General features: G+C 41.7%; 2 protein-coding genes across 6 annotated transcripts in view; both read left to right on the forward strand.

Annotated features, from left to right (window-relative positions):
• Nucleotides 1–23,447, forward strand: part of pkd2 (polycystic kidney disease 2) — a 913,849-nt gene that overhangs the window by 431,267 nt on the left and 459,135 nt on the right. The gene's annotated exons all lie outside the window — the stretch shown is intronic.
• Nucleotides 1–23,447, forward strand: part of uso1 (USO1 vesicle transport factor) — a 120,621-nt gene that overhangs the window by 31,189 nt on the left and 65,985 nt on the right. For 2 of the 4 annotated variants that reach the window (XM_028802766.2, XM_051928126.1), the window contains exons 4-9: nucleotides 486–565; nucleotides 1,010–1,021; nucleotides 11,333–11,433; nucleotides 14,769–14,871; nucleotides 18,567–18,622; nucleotides 21,852–21,972. In XM_028802766.2, the coding sequence (XP_028658599.1) occupies nucleotides 486–565; nucleotides 1,010–1,021; nucleotides 11,333–11,433; nucleotides 14,769–14,871; nucleotides 18,567–18,622; nucleotides 21,852–21,972 (473 nt within the window). The remainder of the gene's footprint in view (nucleotides 1–485; nucleotides 566–1,009; nucleotides 1,022–11,332; nucleotides 11,434–14,768; nucleotides 14,872–18,566; nucleotides 18,623–21,851; nucleotides 21,973–23,447) is intronic. The other 2 variants (XM_051928125.1, XM_028802770.2) reach the window with 1 other exon arrangement.

Here is a 23,447-nt window from a genome sequence, read left to right on the forward strand (position 1 = left end):
ACATCTATCTATCTATCTATCTGTCTCTGTTACTTGTTTCCTAATGTATCACCGTTTAAGAGCGGTTTTCGGAGGAGCGGTTGCGTCTCCTTGTGGTGCGCTCAGCTCCCCCTCTTCACAACGGGGTGGAGGGGTAGGTGAGCGAATTGCAGATGCCGCATGAGGGCAGCAGCAGCACATCAGCAGCTGCTCGAGCAAAGAGGAGTTAAAAAAAAATTATTTGTTTCCCATTGTATCACTGTTTAAGAGGGGTTTCGGAGAGTGGCCGCTGACAGGGGGGGAAAGGGGTTGGCAGGCGAAGTGCCCTAGCTTTTATTAAAAAAAGAACAAAAAAACAAAGAAACAACCTATTGTCGCATTTTAATATAAAGGTGATGTGGCTGGGGTGATGGAGCACCTGTATACCTGTACAGTACGTCAGTAAAACTCCGCTGATAGCACTAATGAAGTCTTTTTTTTTTTCTTTTTTCTTTAATTTAATTCAGATCAGACTCTGAGATCATTGGCTATGCGTTGGACACTCTGTATAACATAATCTCAAACGACGGTGAAGAGGAGGAACAAGGTACTTGATTTTTATTAAAATGGTGGCAGAAGATACACCATCTGTTATAGAAATTAAAGCTGTTGTTGTGTTTTGTTACACTTGATATTGAAGTAGTGAATCAAATGGGAATGTCACTTGCTTGAACCTCAAACCCGGACCTGGTCCTCTGCACCGGTTTACTATGCCGAGTCCGGTTTCCTTTCACAAACCCACAGTGCGCACTTCGGAGTGTATTATCAACTTTTTAAACTGACCTGACATGCGACTGGGTGACCCTTATGGAACTGCACCCCATCCAGTGTTCCTTCAGCTTCACTGTCCCTCAACTACTGTATATGATGGAGTAAACGAGTTCAGAAATTGAATTGTTAGAAAATTCATGAATGCATCTCATTGTTTTGTGATTTACTTCAATAATTTCTCTGATTTTTCTGTTTCTTTTTTTCATGTATAATTTTGCAGATGAATCTGAAGGTAATTCATTTAATTGTGCATGACCTTTTTTATTTATTTATTTATTTTTTTTAATAACTATGGCTGTTTGTAAGTGTGATAAACTTGTGAGTGTGCCTTTTTAGGGTTGTGGGAGTTTTAACACAATTTTAAAAGTCAGATTAACCTGGCCTAATGCATTTTGTACCTAATGCTAAAGAAACTAGTTTTTAAAGATAAACATAATTCTAGGACATGGTCTCTTGGATGTCACCCGTTTTTTTTCCTCATTTCATTAACCTGATTGTGAAAACTGTACGTTTGTAGTTAGCTAATGCTAATTGACAAATAATCAGCCTCTTTTAAGCCATCGATTGTCAGTAAGCCGTACTAATATTTTAATATTTTGCTTTCCACCATATTTCTTTTATCAAAATGGTGAACAGACCATGTCTCTGCGGTATGTGCAAAAAGTATAAATAATACAGAACATTCAAAGACCACCAGATTAGTAGCACCTAGAACAAGGATAAGTGAAGCTGTTTTGTAATGCAACTTCTTTAGGCGATTTTGTTGATAAATATAAGCTAGCTAGCTGTTTAAGCCCGAACTGTAAAAAGCCTGGGCTCCTAGAAACCATGAATCAATCAATCAATTAATCCCATTGGTTGTGTATTGGCAGCTCCTCGTCAGTTTCATTTTGCTGACGTGCTCGCCTCCATTGTCTATCAGTGGCTAAGCAAGTTTTTCTCTCCTCTGAGGTTTCGTTTTAACAATGTGCTCACCTCGCTTGTGTATTAGCGCCTTTCGGTTTCAGTTTGGCGACAGTCTCTTTCTTTGCGCTTCACGCTGTAGCATCACACTAACGGGCTGCCCCGCACTTCCGGGCTAGACAGGGGCACACACAGTTCCACACATAGACGTTTATATATAAGATTCTGTATTCCATGGACAAATATTAAATACCTTTGCCAAACGAAGTACGGCAGTGCTTCCCAAACTCGGTCCTGGGGACCCACTGTGGCTGCAGGTTTTTGTTCCAACCAGCTTCATGTGATCACACTCATCTCATTTAATTAGTTGGTATTTTTTTTTCCCCTCTTATTCTACATTCAGAAAAGCACAGCAGCATGATTTTTACATTTAGAAATATTTCTGCTTTTGCTCTAGATTTAAGTGCTTAACTGTCTTTTGTTGATTTAATTCTATTTTGTCCTTTCTCTGTGCCATTTTCCCTCTTCATTGTATTTTATTAATAACAATTAAAAACAAGCAGAGCAGACACCCAGGCAAACAACACGGAATAATCAAAGGCTGCAACTACTTTAGTGTCAGACCCACTAATTAGTAAATAATGGATTAATTAAACAATTAGAACACCTAGAAAAGTAGAATGAAAATCAAGAATATATATATATATATATATATATATATATATATATATATATATATATATATATATATATATATATATATATATATATATATATATATACACACACACACACACACACACTCTGCCTGGCCAATAAAAAAGTCGCCACCAAAAAAAAAGGTCACACACACTAATATTTCGTTGGACCGCCTTTAGCTTTGATTACGGCACGCATTCCCTGTGGTATTGTTTTGATAAGCTTCTGCAGTGTCACAAGATTTAGTTTCATCCAGTGTTGCATTAAGTTTTCACCAAGATCTTGCATTGATGATGGTAGAGTCTGACCGCTGTGCAAAGCCTTCTCCAGCACATCCCAAAGATTCTCAATGGGGTTAAGGTCTGGACTCTGTGGTGGCCAAGCCATGTGTGAAAATGATGTCTCATGCTCCCTGAACCACTCTTTCACAATCTGAGCCCGATGAATCCTGGCATTGTCATCTTGGAATATGCCCGTGCCATCAGGGAAGAAAAAATCCATTGATGGAATAACCTGGTCATTCAGTATATTCAGGTAGTCAGCAGACCTCATTCTTGGAGCACAATCTGTTGCTGAACATAGACCTTAGTTCTACTATTGATTTTCTTCAATTTGATTTCACCAAACGTTTAAGTGATCACCGATCACGATCATTCAGGATTTTTTTCCGGCCACATTTCTTCCTTGAAGACGATGGGTCCCCACTATCCTTCCAGTTTTTAATAATGCGTTGGACAGTTCTTAACCCAATTTTAGTAGTTTCTGCAATCTCCTTAGATGTTTTCTTTGCTTGATGCATGCCAATGATTTGACCCTTTTCAAACAGACTAACATCTTTTCCACGACCATGAGATGTGTCTTTCGACATGGTTGTTTAAGAAATGAGAAGCAAATCATTGCACCAGTTGGGGTTAAATAACTTGTTGCCAGCTGAAAGATAAATCGCCCATGCAATAATTATCCAATAGGAGGCTCGTACCTATTTGCTTAGTTAAATCCAGGTGGTGACTTTTTTTTTGGCCAGGCAGTGTGTGTGTGTGTGTGTGTGTGTGTGTGTGTGTGTGTGTATATATATATATATATATATATATATATATATAAAATCTTGGGAAGAGAGACGAGACGTGATTTTCTCCGAGAGACACTTGTACTTCCCGCGAGATGAGTCCACTCCTGGGGCCAGAAATTAAAGACAAAGAGTAGAACGTTGTAAAGAATTCAAAAATGTTGGCGCGGTAACACATGCAGAGCAGGTTAGAGATAATGAAAGTACTAAAATTCAAAAGTTTCAAAAAAATGAAACGGAAATTATTACTTGGTGAAATAATGGAACAGCGAAAAGAGATTGAATATATTCAGATTTAAACTTTAAGACTTGTAGATCGTCTAATTCGTGTTGCCATCAGGGAAAAGTAGCGTTTCTTCCCAATGAAGAGGCCTATCCACAAGAATTAAAAGATGAGATTATGATTGTTGTTGTCCCCAGACTGTCTCGCAGGGACTTTTAACATGAGATTCTTTCAAGTCATGCCCTACTTACAACTGTACTAATCATCCCCGACCAAGTGAAATTGAAAACCTAACTGATCCAAGCAAGGTCAGAAATAAAAGACAAAGAGTAGAAGACAAAGTAGAACGTCATAAAGAGGTTCAAAAACGTTGGTGCGATTCTCATGCAGAGCAGGTTAGCGATTATGAAAGTACTGAAAATTGAAGTCTCAAAAAACTGATAGTAAAGATCAAATTAGTGCTAACAAACAGAAATTATTACTCCGTGAAATAACAGTACAAATCATAGGGACAAACATTCGAAAAAGTCAGTTTATTTGTTAGAGAAAAAGAAACGATATTCACTCACGGGCAATTAAATGTTGCAGTGTCATGATGCAAGTCCAAACATGGAATCAAAATTCAATGCGATCTTGAAGAAAAGTTAATTCCAAATATTGTTTTTACTGAAGTCTTAAAGTAAAAGAGAAAATAATGAATTTGTAAGAATTCCCATTAAAGAAACAATCTCTTTAAATTGTATATCCGGTTAGCCAAACCCGGGGGTTGGCGAGCGAAGCCCCCTAGTTGTTATAAAGAGAAAGAAAATACATTATTTCCATATAACTGTTTGGTACATTTTAATTAATTTATTTATATTTACCAAACTTCGTTTTCTAATTTCTATATTGTTCCCAAAACACAAAACTTGGGATATAATAGTTCACTTAATTAGCTCAGGAGTCCAGAAACTGATTGGAACAAAAACCTGCAGCTTCTGTTGGTCCCCGGGACCGAGTTTGGAAAGCACTTAAGTACAGTATAACCTCAACTTAAGCAAAACCAAATTTGCCATAGTTGGTGACATAAGATAAAAATAAAACAGAAGTAAAAAAGTGCAAATGCTGAATTAATGCAACAAAACTGTTATTCATCCTAATGGCTTCTGATATTTTTTTTTTTAATTGATCCTTTAATCACCTTATACAATGGTCGAGAGTGCAGGGTCAGCTATATGTACTCCGAGTGCCCCTGGAGCACTTGCAGGTTTAGGACCTGGCTCAAGGTCCCAACGGAGTAGCATTCCCTCTGTCACTGCCGGGGTTCAACCTGGCAACCTTCAAGCTACCAGCCCAGGTCCTTTAGCCACAGAGCCACAACGCCCACTGTCTGGCACTTAAGAGTGTTGAGCCAACTACGACTCCTTAGTCCTTCTCGTAAGGTGGTCTTTTGATTTTCACACCTCCCATTGCGTATTCAGAGCTCACAGTTTTACTTCCTACATGTAATCCTTTACATTTACTGACAGTTAATTTCATCTGCCCAAGTCCTTCTGTGATGATTCAATAAATTCTCCATTATCTGCCTATCCACCCAGCTTGGAATCATCTACAAACTTAACCAGCTTGTGGTTTATATTTCTATCCAAATCATTTATATGATAATAGAATTATAAATTCAATAATAACTGATAGTAAATACTGATAACTTCACTTGAATGACTCAATGTGAGAGAGTGAACAATAGTGCATTGCGTATTTCAGTCTGTTTTTTATTTTTGTCGTCCTTGCCATCGCTTTCCTCCACATGTAAATGAAAGACACTTCCTCTTCTGCCGATGCTCACATGTCCAGTGTAGACAAATGGTGCTATCATATTTGTTTTCAGTTTTTAGTCCTGTCGGAAATAGTTTTGTAATCGATGTGAAAACGGTAGTGTGGACAGAGATCAGTTTTGCTTTAAAAACGCAGTTATAAAATGGAACCAGAGTATCGTGGACAGAGTCTTGGAGTAGAGCGTTAGATTCCTCTGGAAAGTTTATAGATGACATGCTATCATTTGTTCTTACTTTTGTCACAAGTTTATATACACTTTAATTATGCCTGTAAACAGCTTGGAGAATTGCAGAAAATGATGTCAAGCCTTTAGGCAATTAGACAATTAGCTCCTGATAGTCAATTAGCCTAATTGGAGTCAACATGTGGATGTATGTTAAGGCCTACCATCAAACTCCCTGCCTCTTTGCTTGACATAATGGAAAAATCAAAAGAAATCGGCCAAAACCTCAGGGGGAAAAAAAAAAACTGTGGACCTCCCCAAATCTGGTTCATCTTTGGAAACAATTTCCAAACACCTGAAGAATCCACTTCCATCTGTTCAAACAATAGTATGCAAGTATAAACACCATGGGACCACACAGCCTTCTGTCTTCTAGAGAAGAACAGACTTTGGCACGAAAAAGTGCAAATCAATCCGAGAACAGCAGCAAAGGACCTTGGGAAGATGCTGGAGGAAACTGGTAGACAAGTATCTCTATCCACAGTCAAATGAGTCCGACATCAACATAACCTGAATGGCTGAACAGCAAGGAAGAAGCCACTGCTCCAAAGCCGCCAAAAAAAAGCCAAGCTACAGTTTGCAACGGTACATGTGAACAAAGATCTTACCTTCTTGAGAAATGCCATAAATGGTCTGATGAATCCACGATTAAACTGTTTGGCCATAATGACCATCGTTATGTTTGGAGGGAAAAGGGTGAGACTTGCAAGCCAAAGAACCCCATCCTAACCATCGAGAATGGGTGTGGGAGCATTGTGTTGTGGGGAGCTGCAGGAGGGACTGCTGCACTTCACAAAATAGATGGCATCATAAGGAAGGAAAATGATGGGAGACATACTGCAGCAACATCTCAACAGATCAGCAAGGAAGTTCAAGCTGTCACAAGTGGGTCTTCTGGTGAACCAAAGCTGTGGCAAAATGGTGTAAGGAGGACAAGGTCAAGGTATTGGAATGGCCATCAGAAAGCCCTGACCTCAAGCTGATTTGAAAATTTTGTGGGCAGAACAAAAAAAGCGTGTGCGAGCAAGGAGGCCTACGAACCTATCCCAGTTACACCAGTCCCATCTGGAGGAATGGGCCAAAATTCCAGCAACTTATTATCAGAAGCTTGTGGAAGGCGACCCAAAATTAAACAATTTAAAGGCAGTACTACCAAATATTAAGAAAGTGTATGTAAACTTGTGACACACTGGAATTGTGATATAGTCCAATAAAAAGTTAAGAACTGTAAGGTCTGTGAACACAGGTGGAAAAAAAGCAAACATTTGCCCTGCACAAAGTAGGTGTCTTAAATGATATGCCAGATTTATAGTTTACTATGAAATGTTGACCTTGTTGAGAGATTTACTTACCTTGGCAGTGACATTCATGTCTCTGGTGACTCTTCCTGTGAAGTCAGTAGACGGATTGGGAGAGCATGGGGGCTCATGAGGTCGCTGGAAAGGGGTGTGTGGCGCTCCCGATGTCTCAACAAAAGACAAGGTCCAAATCTTTAGAGTCCTGGTGCTTCCTGTCTTACTATATGGTTGTGAGACATGGACGCTATCCAGTGACCTGAGACGAAGACTGGACGACTTTGGTACTGTGTCTCTCCGGAAAATCCTTGGGTACCGTTGGTTTGACTTTGTGTCGAATGAGCGGTTGCTCATGGAGTCCCGAATGAGGCACATGACCTGCATTGTGAGGTAGTGTCAGTTACGGCACTACAGCCATGTGGTGCGTTTCCCTTACGGTGATCCGGCTCATAAGATCCTCATTGTTGGTGACCCAAGTGGCTTGACCAAGCCAAGGGGTCGCCCACGTAACACCTGGCTGCAGCAGATAGAGGGTCAGTTCCGGAGGGTAGGACTGGGCCGCGTGTCTACCTGGGGGGTTGCCAACCGGGATCCTGAGCTGTTTTGTTGTATAGTGTGGTGTGGCAACGCAGTGTACCAGTGCATGCTCCCCAACTTGACTTGACTATGAAATCCGTGGAGGGCTTATAAAGTGAGTTTTAAAGAATTGACCATAATTGGATGGAGGTAAACTGTCCACTTCGACTGTATGCCTTCCATGATTTCATCACAGAGCACCACTTCAACCTGCCATTGTGCTTTATGTGCCCATAAAAGCCTTTACCCTTTTTGGCCCAGAATTTATCACCTCCACTTAATTCCTGCTCTTCAAATCTGAAATTGTCTTGTGTACCTCCACATATGCACCTGGTGCAAATAGATCTGTCTGTCTGTCTCTGTCTTTTCAGGTCTTTAAACCTTTGTTTAAGTTGTGCCCACATCTCTTACACATTCCATTGCAGGTTCTTTACTTTCCAATTCTAGGTAGGCTTATTTGGAAATGAAAATGGCTGACTATTTCTGGATTTACTTTCACATGCCTGACCCTTAGTCCCTATGTTGAGTGTATTCATATCTCTCCGTGCCATATAAGTAGAGAATGATTCCATCTGTCATCACAATAACTTCTAAGTTTGTGCCTGCTTTGTCCAGTTTCCGCAGCACTTCACGAACCAAGAGAAAAACTGTTGTGCTCACAGCTATGTCACATTCCATGACTTCTCAGTCACAGACTTCAATTACGTAGTCTTAGCGGTCGTGTAGTCTGATATACCCAGCTATTCAGTCCAAATAGTCTTAACTTGTCCCAACAAAACCCATTGTAGTGGCAGGCTCTTTGTGCTTGAGAATAGTTAGCCAATGAGTGCACATCTGGAAGTACAATGCATATAATTCAACAAGGATGAATAAGGAACGTGGATATTTTGGACCTTGCAAACAGAGGTTTGTCTGTCTGATGTTTTATGCACCACAACAGAATGGAAAAGATTAATAAGAAAAGGAGGAAAATGTTACAGCTAAACTCGCCACTAGCATAAACCTTTGCATGGCTACAGGCTCCATGAGGCAGCATGTTATTGGGGTCCTGCTTGCAAAACTGCTTTGAAAAGTCGTCACAGAGTTGTCTAATTTGACATGCCCTGCAATTTCTATTCATGCAATCTTATATACTCCTGTGACGGGATCAGCCACTGCAGTCATCACTTTTGACATCCCCACCAGCTAGACATTCAGCCTTGCTATCTGTAGACACCTGGGGCCTCATGTATAAACGGTGCGTGCGCACAAAAATGTTGCGTAAGAACGTTTGCATTCTCAAATCGCGATGTATAAAACCTAAACTTGGCGTAAACCAACGCACATTTCCACGGTAGCTCATACCCTGTCATACGCAAGTTCTCCACTCGGTTTTGCAGACTGGCAGCACCCAGCATCAAAGCAGTGCTACTGTTCCTGTGTGGTTACCCTTTCTTTTTCAGATCCACATCGCTGACGCGGCTTTATAAATAGACTAAAATTAACTGCATATTATTTATTAGTTTAATGCATATGATTGTAATTAACCTGTAACAGTATAATGGTTGACAGAATGGTCAAACTATTCCAAATACCATAACTGCTTTACCGTTGTTACTCTCACTGCACCTTTCTTCTTCTTCTTCTTCTTCTTTCAGCTGCTCCCGTTAGGGGTTCCCACAGCAGATCATCTTTTTCCATATTACTCTCACTGCACCACTTGGAGTATTTATAGCACTGTATCGGAGTGTGAATCACAGATCAACAGCAGCTGATCGGAAAGAGAATTATCGGTATACAGCATCAAGCACATGCTGCCTTAGCCGTGCTGTCTATTTGAACTGCTTTCATACAGCAAACGATTCAGTCTTTCCTGTACGTACCTCACAGTTCACAAACCGTTTCATCCCAAGAGCTCTAAACGCACTCAATCAGTCCATGAAATGCTCCTTGTAGAACTGTTTGTATTTATAAGTACAATCACCTCACTGTAAACTTGCGATACAGTTGTAATATTGCACAACCTGAGTCACTTTATAAAGTGTGTATTTACATATGATGACGATATTATTTTTAAGATGAAATGCAGCAAAATATGTTTATTATATTAAACAGATAAACCTAACTTTAACTACACAGTGCCGCAGTGCCAGCAAGGAGCTGGAGCTTCGTTTACAGATTGTTCCTGCCTCGCGCTGTATTCTTGCTGTGGCTGGCGTGACACTGGAAGGATAGATGGATAGAATAATTAAACATTGCAAAGATATTTCAATGTTCATTAAAAGTTTTGAAGAATCGGCGTTCTAAGCTTACAGATGGTTTAACGTCTATTACAGAGCTGATTGTGTGGCGATTGGATATTTGGAGAAAGAAAAGTAAGGACAGGAATTGGGGGTTAGTACGTTTGAAAGAGACAGTACTGCTACATTAAATTATTTCATCGAAGGTCGCGCATGGCGCAGCAAGCATCTTGCGTGAGACGTGAACAGTTGCTGCGCCACCGTGTTCCCATGTTTAATAACATGCTTTAACTCCTATCACATATACTTATCAGTATTTTAATTATTCAGAGAGCTGTAATATCTCGAATGTAATGGATTTTGTGTCCTGTCGGAGGAAGAGAAAGCCCGGAAGCACGTAGTGATTCACGCACATAGCTTTGTTTTGTATTTGATCTTCTACTTTAGTTACGATGGGATTAAGAAACTGGTAAATTAAAAGATTTTAAGATGAAGTTTATGATGTTCTACTTTAATGACAAAATAAACTACGTGATTAAAGTGGAAATTTCGAGATTAAAGTTGACATTTAATGCTTTTTTCTCACTGTGTCCCTATTTTTTTTTTTTTTTCTCTGTACCCTAATAAGCTTTCATATGACACTCAGACGGTGGGCTACAACTCGCCTTTTCACGGAGACTTTGATATCGAACAACTTCTTTTTTATTTCGGGCACTGTGCGACTTTGTGAACTTGAGCTTTCGAGTTTCTCCGACACACTATGTCACTCGATCAATTTCCTTTTGTTGTTTATACCACTGTATAAACCAACAAATAGTACATTTTTCTTTGCCTCCACTTGGTATTAGTTGAAATTCTTCTATTTTCCCTCGTACTTTTGCCATTGTATTTTCACAGAAAGCTGAGCTTAAGGGCTATTTATATTGATTTGCATATTCAAAGAGGTGTAATTCTGGGAGGAGTTGGGGCGGGACAGCAGGCGACTGCACGTGCGTTAATTTTCACGCTGACCGGGATTTATGTAGCAGAAGAACGTGGAAGTTGGCGTTCGCATAGATTTATGCATCTGGATTTTTTTGTGCATAAGCACATTTCCGCTTTTGTGCTTATGCCATGTTATAGTGCGAATTCTACGCACGGCATTATGCATGAGGCCCCTGCTCACTAAGTTACGTCTTGTCATGAATCCTCCAGCATTGAAGAGTTCTGCCCCATTCCTTGGCAGAGTAGAGTGGGATTGAGAGGGCCATGTGAAATGTTACAAACAGGGTTGGTTGGACATATCACTACCTGAAATGAGGCTGAGGGGCTCCTATTAAATGTTTGTAATTACTTAACAACTGTCAATAACACCGAATATGTTGTGTGCACAGAAGGGGGCTCCTGTTTTTTTTTTTTTTTTTTTTTTTTTGTTTTAATCCTGGGTGCTTCAGTTTGTTCCCTTTATTTCTTGTTGTCAATGACGTCTCCATTTTTTTTGTATGATTGTTTTAAACTTTGTTTTTTTTTTTTTTGTCTTGTCAGAGGAGAGTTCACAGAAACAGCCTGATGATTTGGGCAACCAGTTTACAGAGATATTCATCAAAAACCAAGACAATGTGACCCTTTTGTTGTCCCTGTTAGAGGTAAGTAGTGTGGAATTGGCAAGAGTTTCTTTTTGTGTGTGTATGTTGTATGCTTTTGTATTACTGCATTAGCTAAGTCCTTGTCACCCTCTCTACAAATGCTTGGTGTTTTATCATTAAATGGCTTTTGGGGTCACCTCTCCTTAAAGCGTAATCCCCTTTCATCAAATGCACAGACTCTCTTCCTGTAGACCCACAGTTGTCACACCTGAGTGGCTGCTCTTGTTCGCTTATTCTTTCACTACCAACCTTTGGGGATCTGCACTTCAAAGTGGCAATGCACTTACATCCAGGAATGTGGTAAGAGTGCAAACCCAGAGTGCTGTGACAAGTTTTTAGGCAAAATGCAGTTACAGACTTTACTAATTACATTCCTTACAGCACCCTGGCCTGGCACATGTACGTTGGCATTTATCCTCCCTGCGACTTTGAGTCAGGAGAGTGGCATTGACTCTTATCTGTGCTTGTATGCTGACCTGTTGCTCAGAATATTTGGCCTTCCTGGAGACCTTGGTGGGAGTGCTGGAAGGTGCTTCCTCTGGGGAGTGTGTCACTCTACTGGGGGACATTTAACACTTACATGGGCAACAACAGTAAAACCAGGAAGGGTGTGATTGGTAGGAATGGCCTTACTGAAGTGCACCCAGTGGTTTGAGGTTATTGGTTTGTCCATAACGAATACCATGTTCTAGCATAAGGGTGTTCATAAGTGCACTTGATCCCAGAGCGCCCTAGGCTATAAATTGCTGACCGATTTTGTAGTCATGTCATCAGATCTGCCACCATATGTCATGGACGCGAGAGTGGCTGAGCTGCCATCTGATCATTTTCTGGTTACAAGTTGAATCAGATAAATTGGACTGGACTGCCAATACTGATGCTCTGTGCCTGAAAAGACAGAGCCGACTATACTTTCTTAGAAGGCTGGCGTCCTTCAACATCTGCAATAAGATGCTGCAGATGTTCTATCAGATGGTTGTGGCAAGCGCCATCTTCTATGCGGTGGTGTGCTGTGGAGGCAGCATAAAGAAGAGGGACGCCTCACGCCTAGACAATAAGGTTAGGAAGGCAGGCTCTATTGTAGGCATGGAGCTGGACAGTTTGACATCTGTGGCAGAGCGACGGCCGCTGAGCAGACTCCTGTCAATCATGGAGAATCCACTGAACAGGATCATCTCCAGACAGAGGAGCAGCTCCAGCGACAGACTGCTGTCACCGTCCTGCTCCACTGACAGACTGAGGAGATCGTTCCTCCATCACACTATGCGACTCTTTAATTCCACCCAGGGGGATAAACGTTAACATTATACAAAGTTATTGTCTGTTATACCTGCATTGTTATCACTCTTTAATATTGTTTTTATCAGTATGCTGCTGCTGCTGGAGTGTGTGAATTTCCCCTTGGGGATTAATAAAGTGTCTGTCTGTCTGTCATGTCTATCTGTCTATAGTGCCTTTAGCTTTCTTGTCTATCGCCAGTAGAAAATGACAGACGGGTCAGACAGACCCAAACATATAGTGAGCCACCCAGGAGAACTTCAATTTGCACCTCCATTCTGAGAGAGGCAGGTGACATTGAACCTGGATGGGCCATAGTTGGTGGCTGAGGCAGCTACGCTGAGCTGTGGACATAAGGTCATTGGTACCTGTCCTGGCAGTAAACTCTGAATCAGGGTGGTGGACATCAGTGTTAAAGGGGGCTATCATATTGAAGGGGACTCCAGAAGCAGTTGACAGGTTCTGACAGGCCAAATGGAGTGTGTTGGTGACAGTTGCGGAAGCAAAAACTTGGATGTGGAAAGAGTTCGGTGAGGCCATGGAAAATTACTTTCAGTCAGCCTTGAAGCGATTGTGACAAACTGTCGGGCGACTCAAAAGGGATAAGCAGTGCTTCCATCTCCATCTCGGTGGGCAGGGGCAGATGGACTTCACACCTTTGGGGAAAAAGCTGTCTTTCAGTCTGCTGGTACGTGTTTTTGTTTCTGTACCGCTTTCCCAAAGGCAGTGGTACACACAGTCAATTTCCCGGATGGGTGAGATCCTCAGCTATACATTTGGCCCTCTTCTGCACCCTTCCAGCATATACAGTCCAGGTCTAGGAGAGGACTTCCCACGATCCCCTGTACTGTTCTCACCACTCGTGCCAAGTCCTTCCTGTCCTGTCCTGTGCTGTGCAGATGCCATACCACACTGTCATACCGTGACAGAGAATGCTTTCTACAGCAGATCTGTAGAGGTTGGTGAGCAGCCGAGAGGAGAATCCAGCACGTTTCATCTTCCTGAGTAAGAAGAGTCTTTGTTCTTCTTTACCAGATGGGATGTGTTCAAAGACCCAGTCAGATCTGATGTGATGTGGATACCCAAGAACTTGATATTGTCCACACACATTACAGCCTCCTCATATATGAATATAGGGGCATGTTCTGTTCTTCTGGACCTCCTATAGTCCACAATGACTTCTTTGGTCTTGCTGGTGTTCAAAATAAGGTTGTTGGCTGAGCACCATAGTGCTAGGTGTTGTATCTCCTCTCTGTAGTGAGTCTCATCATTGTCTGATATGAGACCCATCACGGTCGTATCATCCGCAAACTTCACAACCATATTTGTGGCATGGATGGCAGAGGAATCGTGCGTAAATAACGTGAAGCGTGCTAGGCTGAGCACACAACCCTGTGGCGTTTCTGTGTTCAAAACCAGTGTGGCTGATGTACGATCTGCAGTTCTAACCACCTGGGACCTGTTAGTGAGAAAGTCCCTGATCCAGAGACGCAACGATGTGGACAGACCCAGATTATGAAGCTTTTGTACCATCTTGTCCGGGATTACGGTGTTAAACGCTGAATTAAAATCGACGAATAGCATCCTAACATAAGTGTTAGGGCACTGCAGATGAGTCAGGGCTGTGTGAAGTGCTATTGAGACGCCATCCTCTGTCGATCTGTACCTCCTGTAGGCGAACGGATGGTATTCCTCCCCTGCAGACCCACGCACACACATCACTGGTTTCTGCAGGTGTACTACCTCAGGAAAGTCTGGACTTGGTGATGTTTTATTGCTGCTGTCTTTTATACTTTTTATATTTATTTTATTATTTATAGTGTATTGTGTATTTAAGTATTTGGCCTTGAAGCCGAGTCCTACCAACAAAAAATGTTGTGTATGCATAATAACAATAAAGAAGTCTGTCCATCTGTCTGTCATATAGTGCCTTCACATCTGTCTGTCTGTCTCTTTCTATCATTATATAGTGCCTTTCACGTCTGTCTATCTATCTGTCCATCTGTAATGTGTTTTTTTTTTAATGCTGTCAGTAAATATGAGCTTTATCTTCTCAGGAGTTTGACTTTCACGTCCGTTGGCCCGGAGTGAAACTTCTTACAGCCATGCTGAAGAACCAGTGCCCCCAGGTCCAGAGTATAATTCTTGAAAGCCCACAGGGTAAGAGTAAATCTTTTCATTTTGAGTTAAACTTGAAAAGAGAAGTCTGCCATTTTTCAAATTCAATTTCTATATTCACTGTATATTCATTTTCCAAAGTTAGAGAAAGAGGTTAGGAGCAGGCGTTGATGGAGCATATTCCTGCACCCACCACATGACAAACTAACTCAGGATCCCCAGTGCAGTCATGCGACAGGTGACACCACAGCACCACACGAGTTCAGATGGAATGGAACCAGTGGGAGGTTTTTTTTATGGTGGCTGGAGTGCCAACTCTGCCACCAACCCCCAGGTTTTTCCCCTGCAGATTGGAGGGCCTACATGCAGGGCTGGATGCAGATTAACATCATACCTAGGATGGAACAATTGCAGGTTAACCCTTTAACCGCCAACTCCCTAAATATTCCCCACGCCAGGCAAAATCTGAACAATTTTCGTTTTTTTACTTTTTCACATTTTTTTTACATTTTTTACATTTATTCAAGCAGTATTGACCACTAAATGTTGTGCAAGTTCTAGAAATGGGCAAACACATAATAAAACACAAAATGTACCTTTTCTCAGGCTTCTGGATTTATTGTCTACTACAAAACGGAACAGTCAAAAGTAATTCAAAAGTCAAAAGTAGTTCAGTCAATCATAGTTTCATTCCCAGTATTTGAGTTTGCTGTGCCACAGGCCAAAGCAGGGAACTGCACAAAGTCCTGGATTGCTGGGACACTTTGAGCAGAAGGTCTTGACGTCTCTACGCTGACCCTTCTTTGAACAGACACGACAGCGTTTTTCTGAAAGTCCAAAGTCCTTACATTCATCTGGCAACACTGCTGAAATACTACTCATAGGATCCTCTTTGCCAGTGTATACACGAAATCTATAAATGTAACCTGAATTCTCAGCTAAGCAAAACATCTTGATACCAAACCGTGCCCTTTTCAATGGTAGATACTGTCGAAACTGTAAGCGGCCCTTCCACAACAATAAACTTTCATCAACTGCAACTGACGGTCCTGGCATGTAGGGCAACTGAAATGCTTCAAATAAATGATCAATCAAAGGATGTAGCTTGAACAAGCGGTCGCGGTTTGGATCTTTCTTATCTGGCTCATTTCTGTTGTCATTCAAATGAAAGAATTTCAGCAGCAAAGAGAATCGGTTACGTGTCATGACAGCTGCAAAAATAGGTGTTGCATACATAGGATCTGTAGACCAGTACATCTCAATATCTGGTTTTCTGATTATTCCCATCAACATCAAAATCCCAATGAATTTTTTCATTTCATTTTCATCAGTGTCAAACCAAGCACGAACACGGGAATGTGGAGGTAAATTGGGATTTTTCTCAATAAACTGTGCTGCATACAGATTTGTCTGATGAACAAAATGTCTGATCAAATCAGGTGACACAAACAGCTCATAAAACTGCTCAGCAGTGTAATTGTTTACATCAACAATAAAGCCACACGTTGCCTCAAACGGATGCAGAAAAGGTAGTTCACCTCGGGCAGCAGTCCAGTTGATATGCTGGGGATACACCCACTCATCGCCGTCATCCGATGCGTCTTCATTCACAGTATCATGCAGCGCACGTTGCTGCTCATCATTGTCACTAAAATCTTCTTCAGAACTGCTACAATCATGATCAGAACTGTCCAAAATCGCCTGCAAAGCCTCACTTGAAGTCAGTTTACGTTTCGCCATATTCACAGCTTTCACTTTCGAATCACATCACGTGATCGGCCAATACAAGCGCAGAGTTGTCGAAATACAACGTAGTAATAATACCCACGCCAAACTGTCAGTTGTACTACTTGCCAGGCATTCACATAACCACAGGCAAATGTGCCGGATAATTCCGGCAGTATGGCGTTAGCAATAAAACAACGGTGCCGGATATATCCGGCAGAGGGCGGTTAAGGGGTTAAGGGCCTTCCTTGCTCAAGGGCCCAACGAAGTAGAATCACTTTTGGCGTTTACGGGATTCGAACCGACAACCTTCCGATTGCTAGTGCAAATCCTTTGCCTCAGAGCCACCACTTTGCCCACTTCTAAAGTTAAGAGTTTCTTTAATAAATTTTAAAAAATACCTCGTCTGTTCTTGCAGCATATAATAGGGTTTCAAGGTTCATGGGTCAATTGAAGAAAACGTGCCTCCCGTGTTTGTGAGGCATTCTTGTGGTAACAGAAGGAAACTCGAAATGATTATTTTATCACACATTCTAGGTATTGTTTTCTCCTCCTGTATTGTGACTCATTTTCATTTCTTCAAGTAACTTCAACATGAAAAACGGCAAACTTGTGCTTTAAAGCAGCGATTCTTAAACTTTTTTTTCCTTGCGACCTAATCTTGGCCTTTTTAGTGTCTTTGAGACCCATCCCATGATGACCATCAGATTCAGGGGGTGAATCACCTCCGACAGTCACAATGGGGTTTCCCCCTACAGTAGCGCCGCCAACATCAAGGCAGAGTGATAGTGACTGTTTAATGAACTCGCAGCAACCCATTGTGAGCCTCTTCGCAAACCGTACGCAACCCATTCCCATTAAATACAACGTTCTATTACGTGACCCAGCTGCAGCAAATGGGTCATGACCCATAAATGAAGAAACTGTGCTTTAACTCTTTCAGATGCCGATGTCGACTTTTGTCAAAATTCAGGAGTAGAGGACGGTAATCCGCTGTAAACTACGACAAAACTCACCCTTACATTTTAGTTTGACTCTCTTTACTAGAAGGAAAGTTACAAAGATTTGTTGATTTTAACCTCGATTCCCTACGTATGCATGAGTAGCGAAGAGCAAACAATCTCTAAAATGACACCGACATCTGTCGAGAGACCAAAGCGAATGTGCAAAGCAAAATACTCCATGTACGTTTTACGTAATTTCGTTGGATAGGACCCTGACTTGTCGGACTCCGAGTTTGATGCAAGTGATCTGGAGATGGATATCAAAAACGAAAGTGAGGTACCAGCATCAGCTGATCGTGGCACTAAACACTTTTGTGTAGCTGATGTGTCTACAGAAGCATTTGCCTGGTAGGAACACCACTTACGATGTCAAGAGGTACAAACCAGATTGCATCACACTGCAACTGCCACCCACCTGCTGTGCGAAGACGGCCAGGCAGCTGGCCCTCATTCATTCCTGCTGACCATTGAGGTGCCCCCACGCAGCCACTGCCACCCGAGATGCCGAACATACGCCAACAGCAGCCACAGCACATAGCAACAGACGTTTTATGTTGACGTATGTGTGAAACCATTGCTATGTGTGCTTTTCAGAAAATGTATTCAGCCCTCAAAGAGTTCATGGAATACTCCACAAAAAATGTTTTGTTACTTACCTCATGTAGTAGTGTTTTTTTTTTTTTTTTGATTCTTTATTTTGCCTTGTACAATTTCTTGTATTAGGAATTTGTTAGTTTTCGCATACCCCTTGGGGTCAGAGCACAGGGTCAGCCATTGTACAGCGCCCCTGGAGCAATTACAGGTTAAGGGCCTTGCTCAAGGGCCCAGCAGAGTAGTTTGTAGTCATCAACCCCATGTAGAAGTGGGAAAAGATGAAGAGGAAAAACCCTTGTAGTTTGTAGTGATAGCTGAGAAAAAAAATTAATGTTTTCATGCAGAATGGAGAAACTTTATGATGTAATACAATAATAATATAATATTGGAGTAAAACATTTTTCCTTTCATTAGGAGTGTCTCGCCTGATGGATCTTTTGGCAGATTCAAGAGAGGTCATTAGGAATGATGTAAGTAATTTAAGCTGTTTTCTTCACATTTTATAAGTCTGTTGCATTTGCATCTGAACTGTGCTCAACTTTTGTTAATTATGAGTAATGAAATTAGAATTTTACGCATATCGGTGTTGGTGGTAATAGCTTGAAGGGGTTCATACAGCTGTTCCCTAATATCCTGCTTCTCAAGTGGAGTCCATCTTGTATAGCTTCTATTCCGGATAATGAAGGAGCTAAAAATAGAAAACAAGCTCACTCAGAATAGCATGTAGGATGTTTGGAACAGACTGGGTGTCATTACTGTGCTCTAGCAAACCAGAGCTCAAGTGCTAATGGGAAATGTGAACAAAGGTAAGACCCTGAACCAGTTTTTTTAATAGATTTTCCCCTTCTTCCACTTCCATCTTCTTCCAATGGCCAATCCCCCCCACACCATCCAAACTGCATCAACAACTCCTACCACTTCAACAGGTGTGGTGCCAGGGACGACTCCTCAGACCGAAAAGGCCATACACAGGAAGAGCCATTGGACCAGATGGAGCCAGCCCACAAGGTCTTAAGGCCCGTGCTGACCGTCTTTGTGGTGTCCTCTGTCACTGAGGCTCCTGAAAGTGCCACTGCTGTGGGAAACCTGCATTGTTTCAGTCCCAAATAAGGCACATCTTCACCTAACGGCTTCAGACCAGTGACCCTAAAATTACAGACTTTCAGGAGGGGTTGGATCTGGACTACAGGAGTATTCTTGTCAAAGATCACTTGGATTTACTGCAGTTTTGTGTAGAAGACAAAGATAGGAGTAGAAGATGCAATTAATCTGTCTGCTTCACAAGGCTAGACAAAGCTGGCAGCACTGCGAGGGGGATGTTTTGTGATTTCTCCTGTACCAAGCAGCCATCCCTGTTAAGGGGTATGCTCAGAAATATGCAGGTGGATGAGCCTGTGGTGTCCTGAGTGATGGATTATCTGTCGGGCAGACCGCAGTTTGTGAGACTCAACACCGGAGCACCACGAGGCACAGTCCTGTACGCTTTTCTCTTCACTGTGTATACGTCCAACTATAAATATAACAACAGAAATGTCACTTGCAGAAATTCTTGGAGGCATCTGCACTTATGGGAAGGTGTATTGATAAAGGAGGATGAGTTGGGGTGGTGGGGGGACATGGAGAATTGTCTACAACATAACATCCTCAAAACCAAGGAACTGCTTATTGTCTTTCACTGCACCAAAGAGCCTCTACTCCCAGATGCCATTCAGCGAGTGGATGTGCAGGTGGAGGTGGTACACTCCTACAAGCAATTGGGGGTCCACATCATTGACAAGCTGGACTGGTCTTATAACACAGAGGAACTATAGAAGAAAGGCCAAAGCAGACTCCTTTTCCTTAAGAGACTTTGTTTTCTTCATTGTAGGTAGTTGATATCCTTGATGTGTTCTGTAAGTCTCTGATAGCTGGAGTGGTATGGTGGGCTGGTGACATCACTTCAAGAGAGGCCCACCGAATGAACAAGCTAATTAGAAAGGCAGGTCCATTATGACACATACTGGACCCACTGGAGGTAGTGTTGGAGGAGAGAATGAAGACAAATCTGATGGCTATTTTGAACAAAGCTGCACATCCCCTCTACAACATGCTAGCATTGAGAACTTTTAGCCAACAAAGTATGTCAAGAAACGCCACTGGGGCTCCTTTATACCGATGGAAATTGTAACAGATGGCCGGCAGCTCAACCCGGCCAGGACGCCTCTGAGATTGAAGGATGGGGGAAAGCAGCTGCTTGTGTACATTGTCTACCCCTAAATACTAGATGGCAGCTTACCTGGAGTGTAGCGGTGCCCCGGATTCCCACGGGGCATCCTGGGACGGTGGTGGGGGTAGGGGTCATGCTTCCCTTATAGGCTGGAAGTACTAGGAAGTAATGAGGACGGAAGCCCCAAAGTATTTCCGGGCTGATTAGAGTTCTTCTCCATCTGACCTGGAATTGCCGGCAAGTCACATGGAAGGAAGAACAGAAGCACTTCCAGGTCAAGGACTATTTAAAGTTGGTTGGAGGTGGACAAAGCTTGCTGGGAGATGTGAAGGAGATAGAGAATTGTGTTTGTTGTGGTATTTACTTGTTACTTGCCCGTGTTAGTGTGGCAGTGGTGCTTAGGGAGCACTGTTTAAAGAAGAAAAGAAATTAAAGATCTTCTTGGTGTTTTTAACCTGTTACCCGAGTGTCTGTCTGTTGGGTTTCAAGGGGCAACAGTGCCACCTAGCGTCCACAAAGTGTACTCGTTTTTTTTTTTTTCCTGTAGAGGCATCACACTTCTCAGCCTCGCTTGATTGTATGGAATGAAATCAAATTGGACTTTCGTCTCTGCTTTTTTATGTTGTTGCAATGCAAACAAAAGAAATTAAAATGCATGAAAACCAAACCAGTTTTTCTTGGAGATGTGCAGGGGTTCGAATATATTTGGCCATGACTTGTAGGCTTTCATGTACGAGGGACGTTCAGAAAGTTTCCTCACTTTTTTTTTTTTTAACTCTGTTTATTAAGAATTTCAAAAAACAAATGACATCCCTTTTCTACACAGTCACCTTCCTTTGCGATGTCATTTTCCCAGCGTCGTACCAAGTTTTTAATGCCATTAGCAAAAAATGGCTACCACTGAGGCACTACTGCTTTCACATTAGGGTTCTTTCTTCATTCCTCGTGATTGTGGCTGTAGTTGGATGTCCAGAGTACCCTGTGCATGTGTCACACTAGTTACGGCCATTTTCGAACATTTCAATCCACTATGAGAGAGAACTTTATCCCCATACTGAGCACACGAAAAAGCGTATGATACAACCTTGTTCCTCTCTGTAAGTTTGTCAGCCATCTTCACCACAGGGTGACGGCTCTTATACTAAACTGCATGGGCAGCTGGCTTGCCAGACAGAACTGGTCACATGACACACTCAGGCAGGACCAATCTGTACTCCTCCCGCCTTCACCGTTACCAACGAAAATATAAAAGTTTGGAAACATTTTGAACGACCCTTGTACTTTTTATACTTTTTTTGTTCATAAGCCAGACATTTGTTGGGGTGTTCTCTGTGGTCTGAGTTATTTATATTTAATTTGAATGTAGTAAATGTATAGTTTTGCTGAATTTCAAAAATACTGTAGACTTTTAGACAAGGTTTCAAATCAAATATTTCATTAAGCCTTTCCTGAATGAACATAAGGCCTTTTCTGTCTTTTTGTTTTATGTACAGGGTTTGCTGTTGTTGCAACAGCTGACAAAAGGCAATGCAGCCATCCAGAAAATTGTAGCCTTTGAAAATGCCTTTGAGAGGCTGCTGGACATTATTACAGAAGAAGGCAACAGCGATGGAGGTAAAACCCGCTAATGAAAATGTGAAAATCAAATTAAACAGTAATACATGTAGGGGCAGTTATTTCACTGATTCTTTGATCCTTTAATTCAAGCAGATGACCTTTTTTAAACTATCCATCTTCCTAGCGTCGCAGGTAAGGTGGGGCCTATCCTAGCAAGCATCTGATGCACGACAGGAACAATCTCTGGATTGGGAACCAATCCATCACAGGGTGAAAACACACACACACACACACACAAGGGCCAATTTAGCAAAGGCAAATCACCTAACCTGCCTGTCTTTGGACTGTGGAAGGAAACTGGAGCACCAGGAGAAAACTCATCCAGACACACTTTGCACAAACTGGTCTCCTTGTTGTGAAGCATTAGCGCTACCACTGCACCTCCATGCTGCCAACTTCTTAAAGCAGTAAAGTGAATTCCTTCAGCCTTTCTCTCTATTATAATAAAAAAGTCTTGAGACGAGACTAATCCTTCCAAAACTTCTCATCTTATTGCAGGAAGTCCCGCAAGATGGAAACTTTTACCATGAGATTCTTTCAAGTCACATCCTACTTATAGCTGCTTTCAAACAAGACCACGGTCATTGGGTGCATTCCGGCACTTAACCTGGACAGACACCAATCCATTAAAGGGCTTACTTCTGAACATACACACTCACTTACGAAGATCCAGTTTAGAATCACCCATTCATCTAAATATGGCAGTGAGAAACGAAGTCAAAATAATTAACGCAAAAATTGTCAATCGATTACACGGTAAATTGATTAAATGCGTATCAATAGACTATGCTGAAGCAGTTGCTAGTGATCATATGGAAGATGAAAACATCAACTTACAATATCACAAGAATATCTACCACCGTTAACACCGTCTGGTCTTCCACCGGCCGAATTACTGTAGAAAGAGTGACGTATCGTAATGTTATTGCGTAATTTATGTCTGAGTGATGGGCTGTGCAATAGGACAAGATTAGTTGTATTCAAAATTAGTCAAACAATTCTGACATGTAAAATTTTAACAGGCGACAAAAAAGGTAATGGAGTACTGTGGAAGAAAATTTAGTACATACAGGCACACACACACCCCCAGACACTGTAGTAGTAGTAGTAGTAGAGCTTTATTGTCATCCTAACAATATACTTACTGTACACAGTGGGATGAAATATCGTCCTCCACAGTCAAAAGGTGCAGTACACAAGATATATATATATATATATATATATATATATATATATATATATATATATATATATATATATATATATATATATATATATATATATATATAAAACTAAAAAACATATACAGTATTAAGTAATATTATGTAATCCAGAGAGTGTGTGGAGTAAAGAGACCAGTGTGGAGGAGGGCAGCATGGTGTTCAGGAGCTGGACTGCTTGGGGAAAGAAACTATTGCACAATCTCGCAGACCTGCTCCTGATGCTGCAGAGTCGTCTTCCAGATGGAAGAG

The sequence above is a fragment of the Erpetoichthys calabaricus genome, chromosome 5 (genome assembly GCF_900747795.2).
Source record: "Erpetoichthys calabaricus chromosome 5, fErpCal1.3, whole genome shotgun sequence".
In the NCBI taxonomy this organism is placed as follows: Eukaryota; Metazoa; Chordata; class Cladistia; order Polypteriformes; family Polypteridae; genus Erpetoichthys; species Erpetoichthys calabaricus.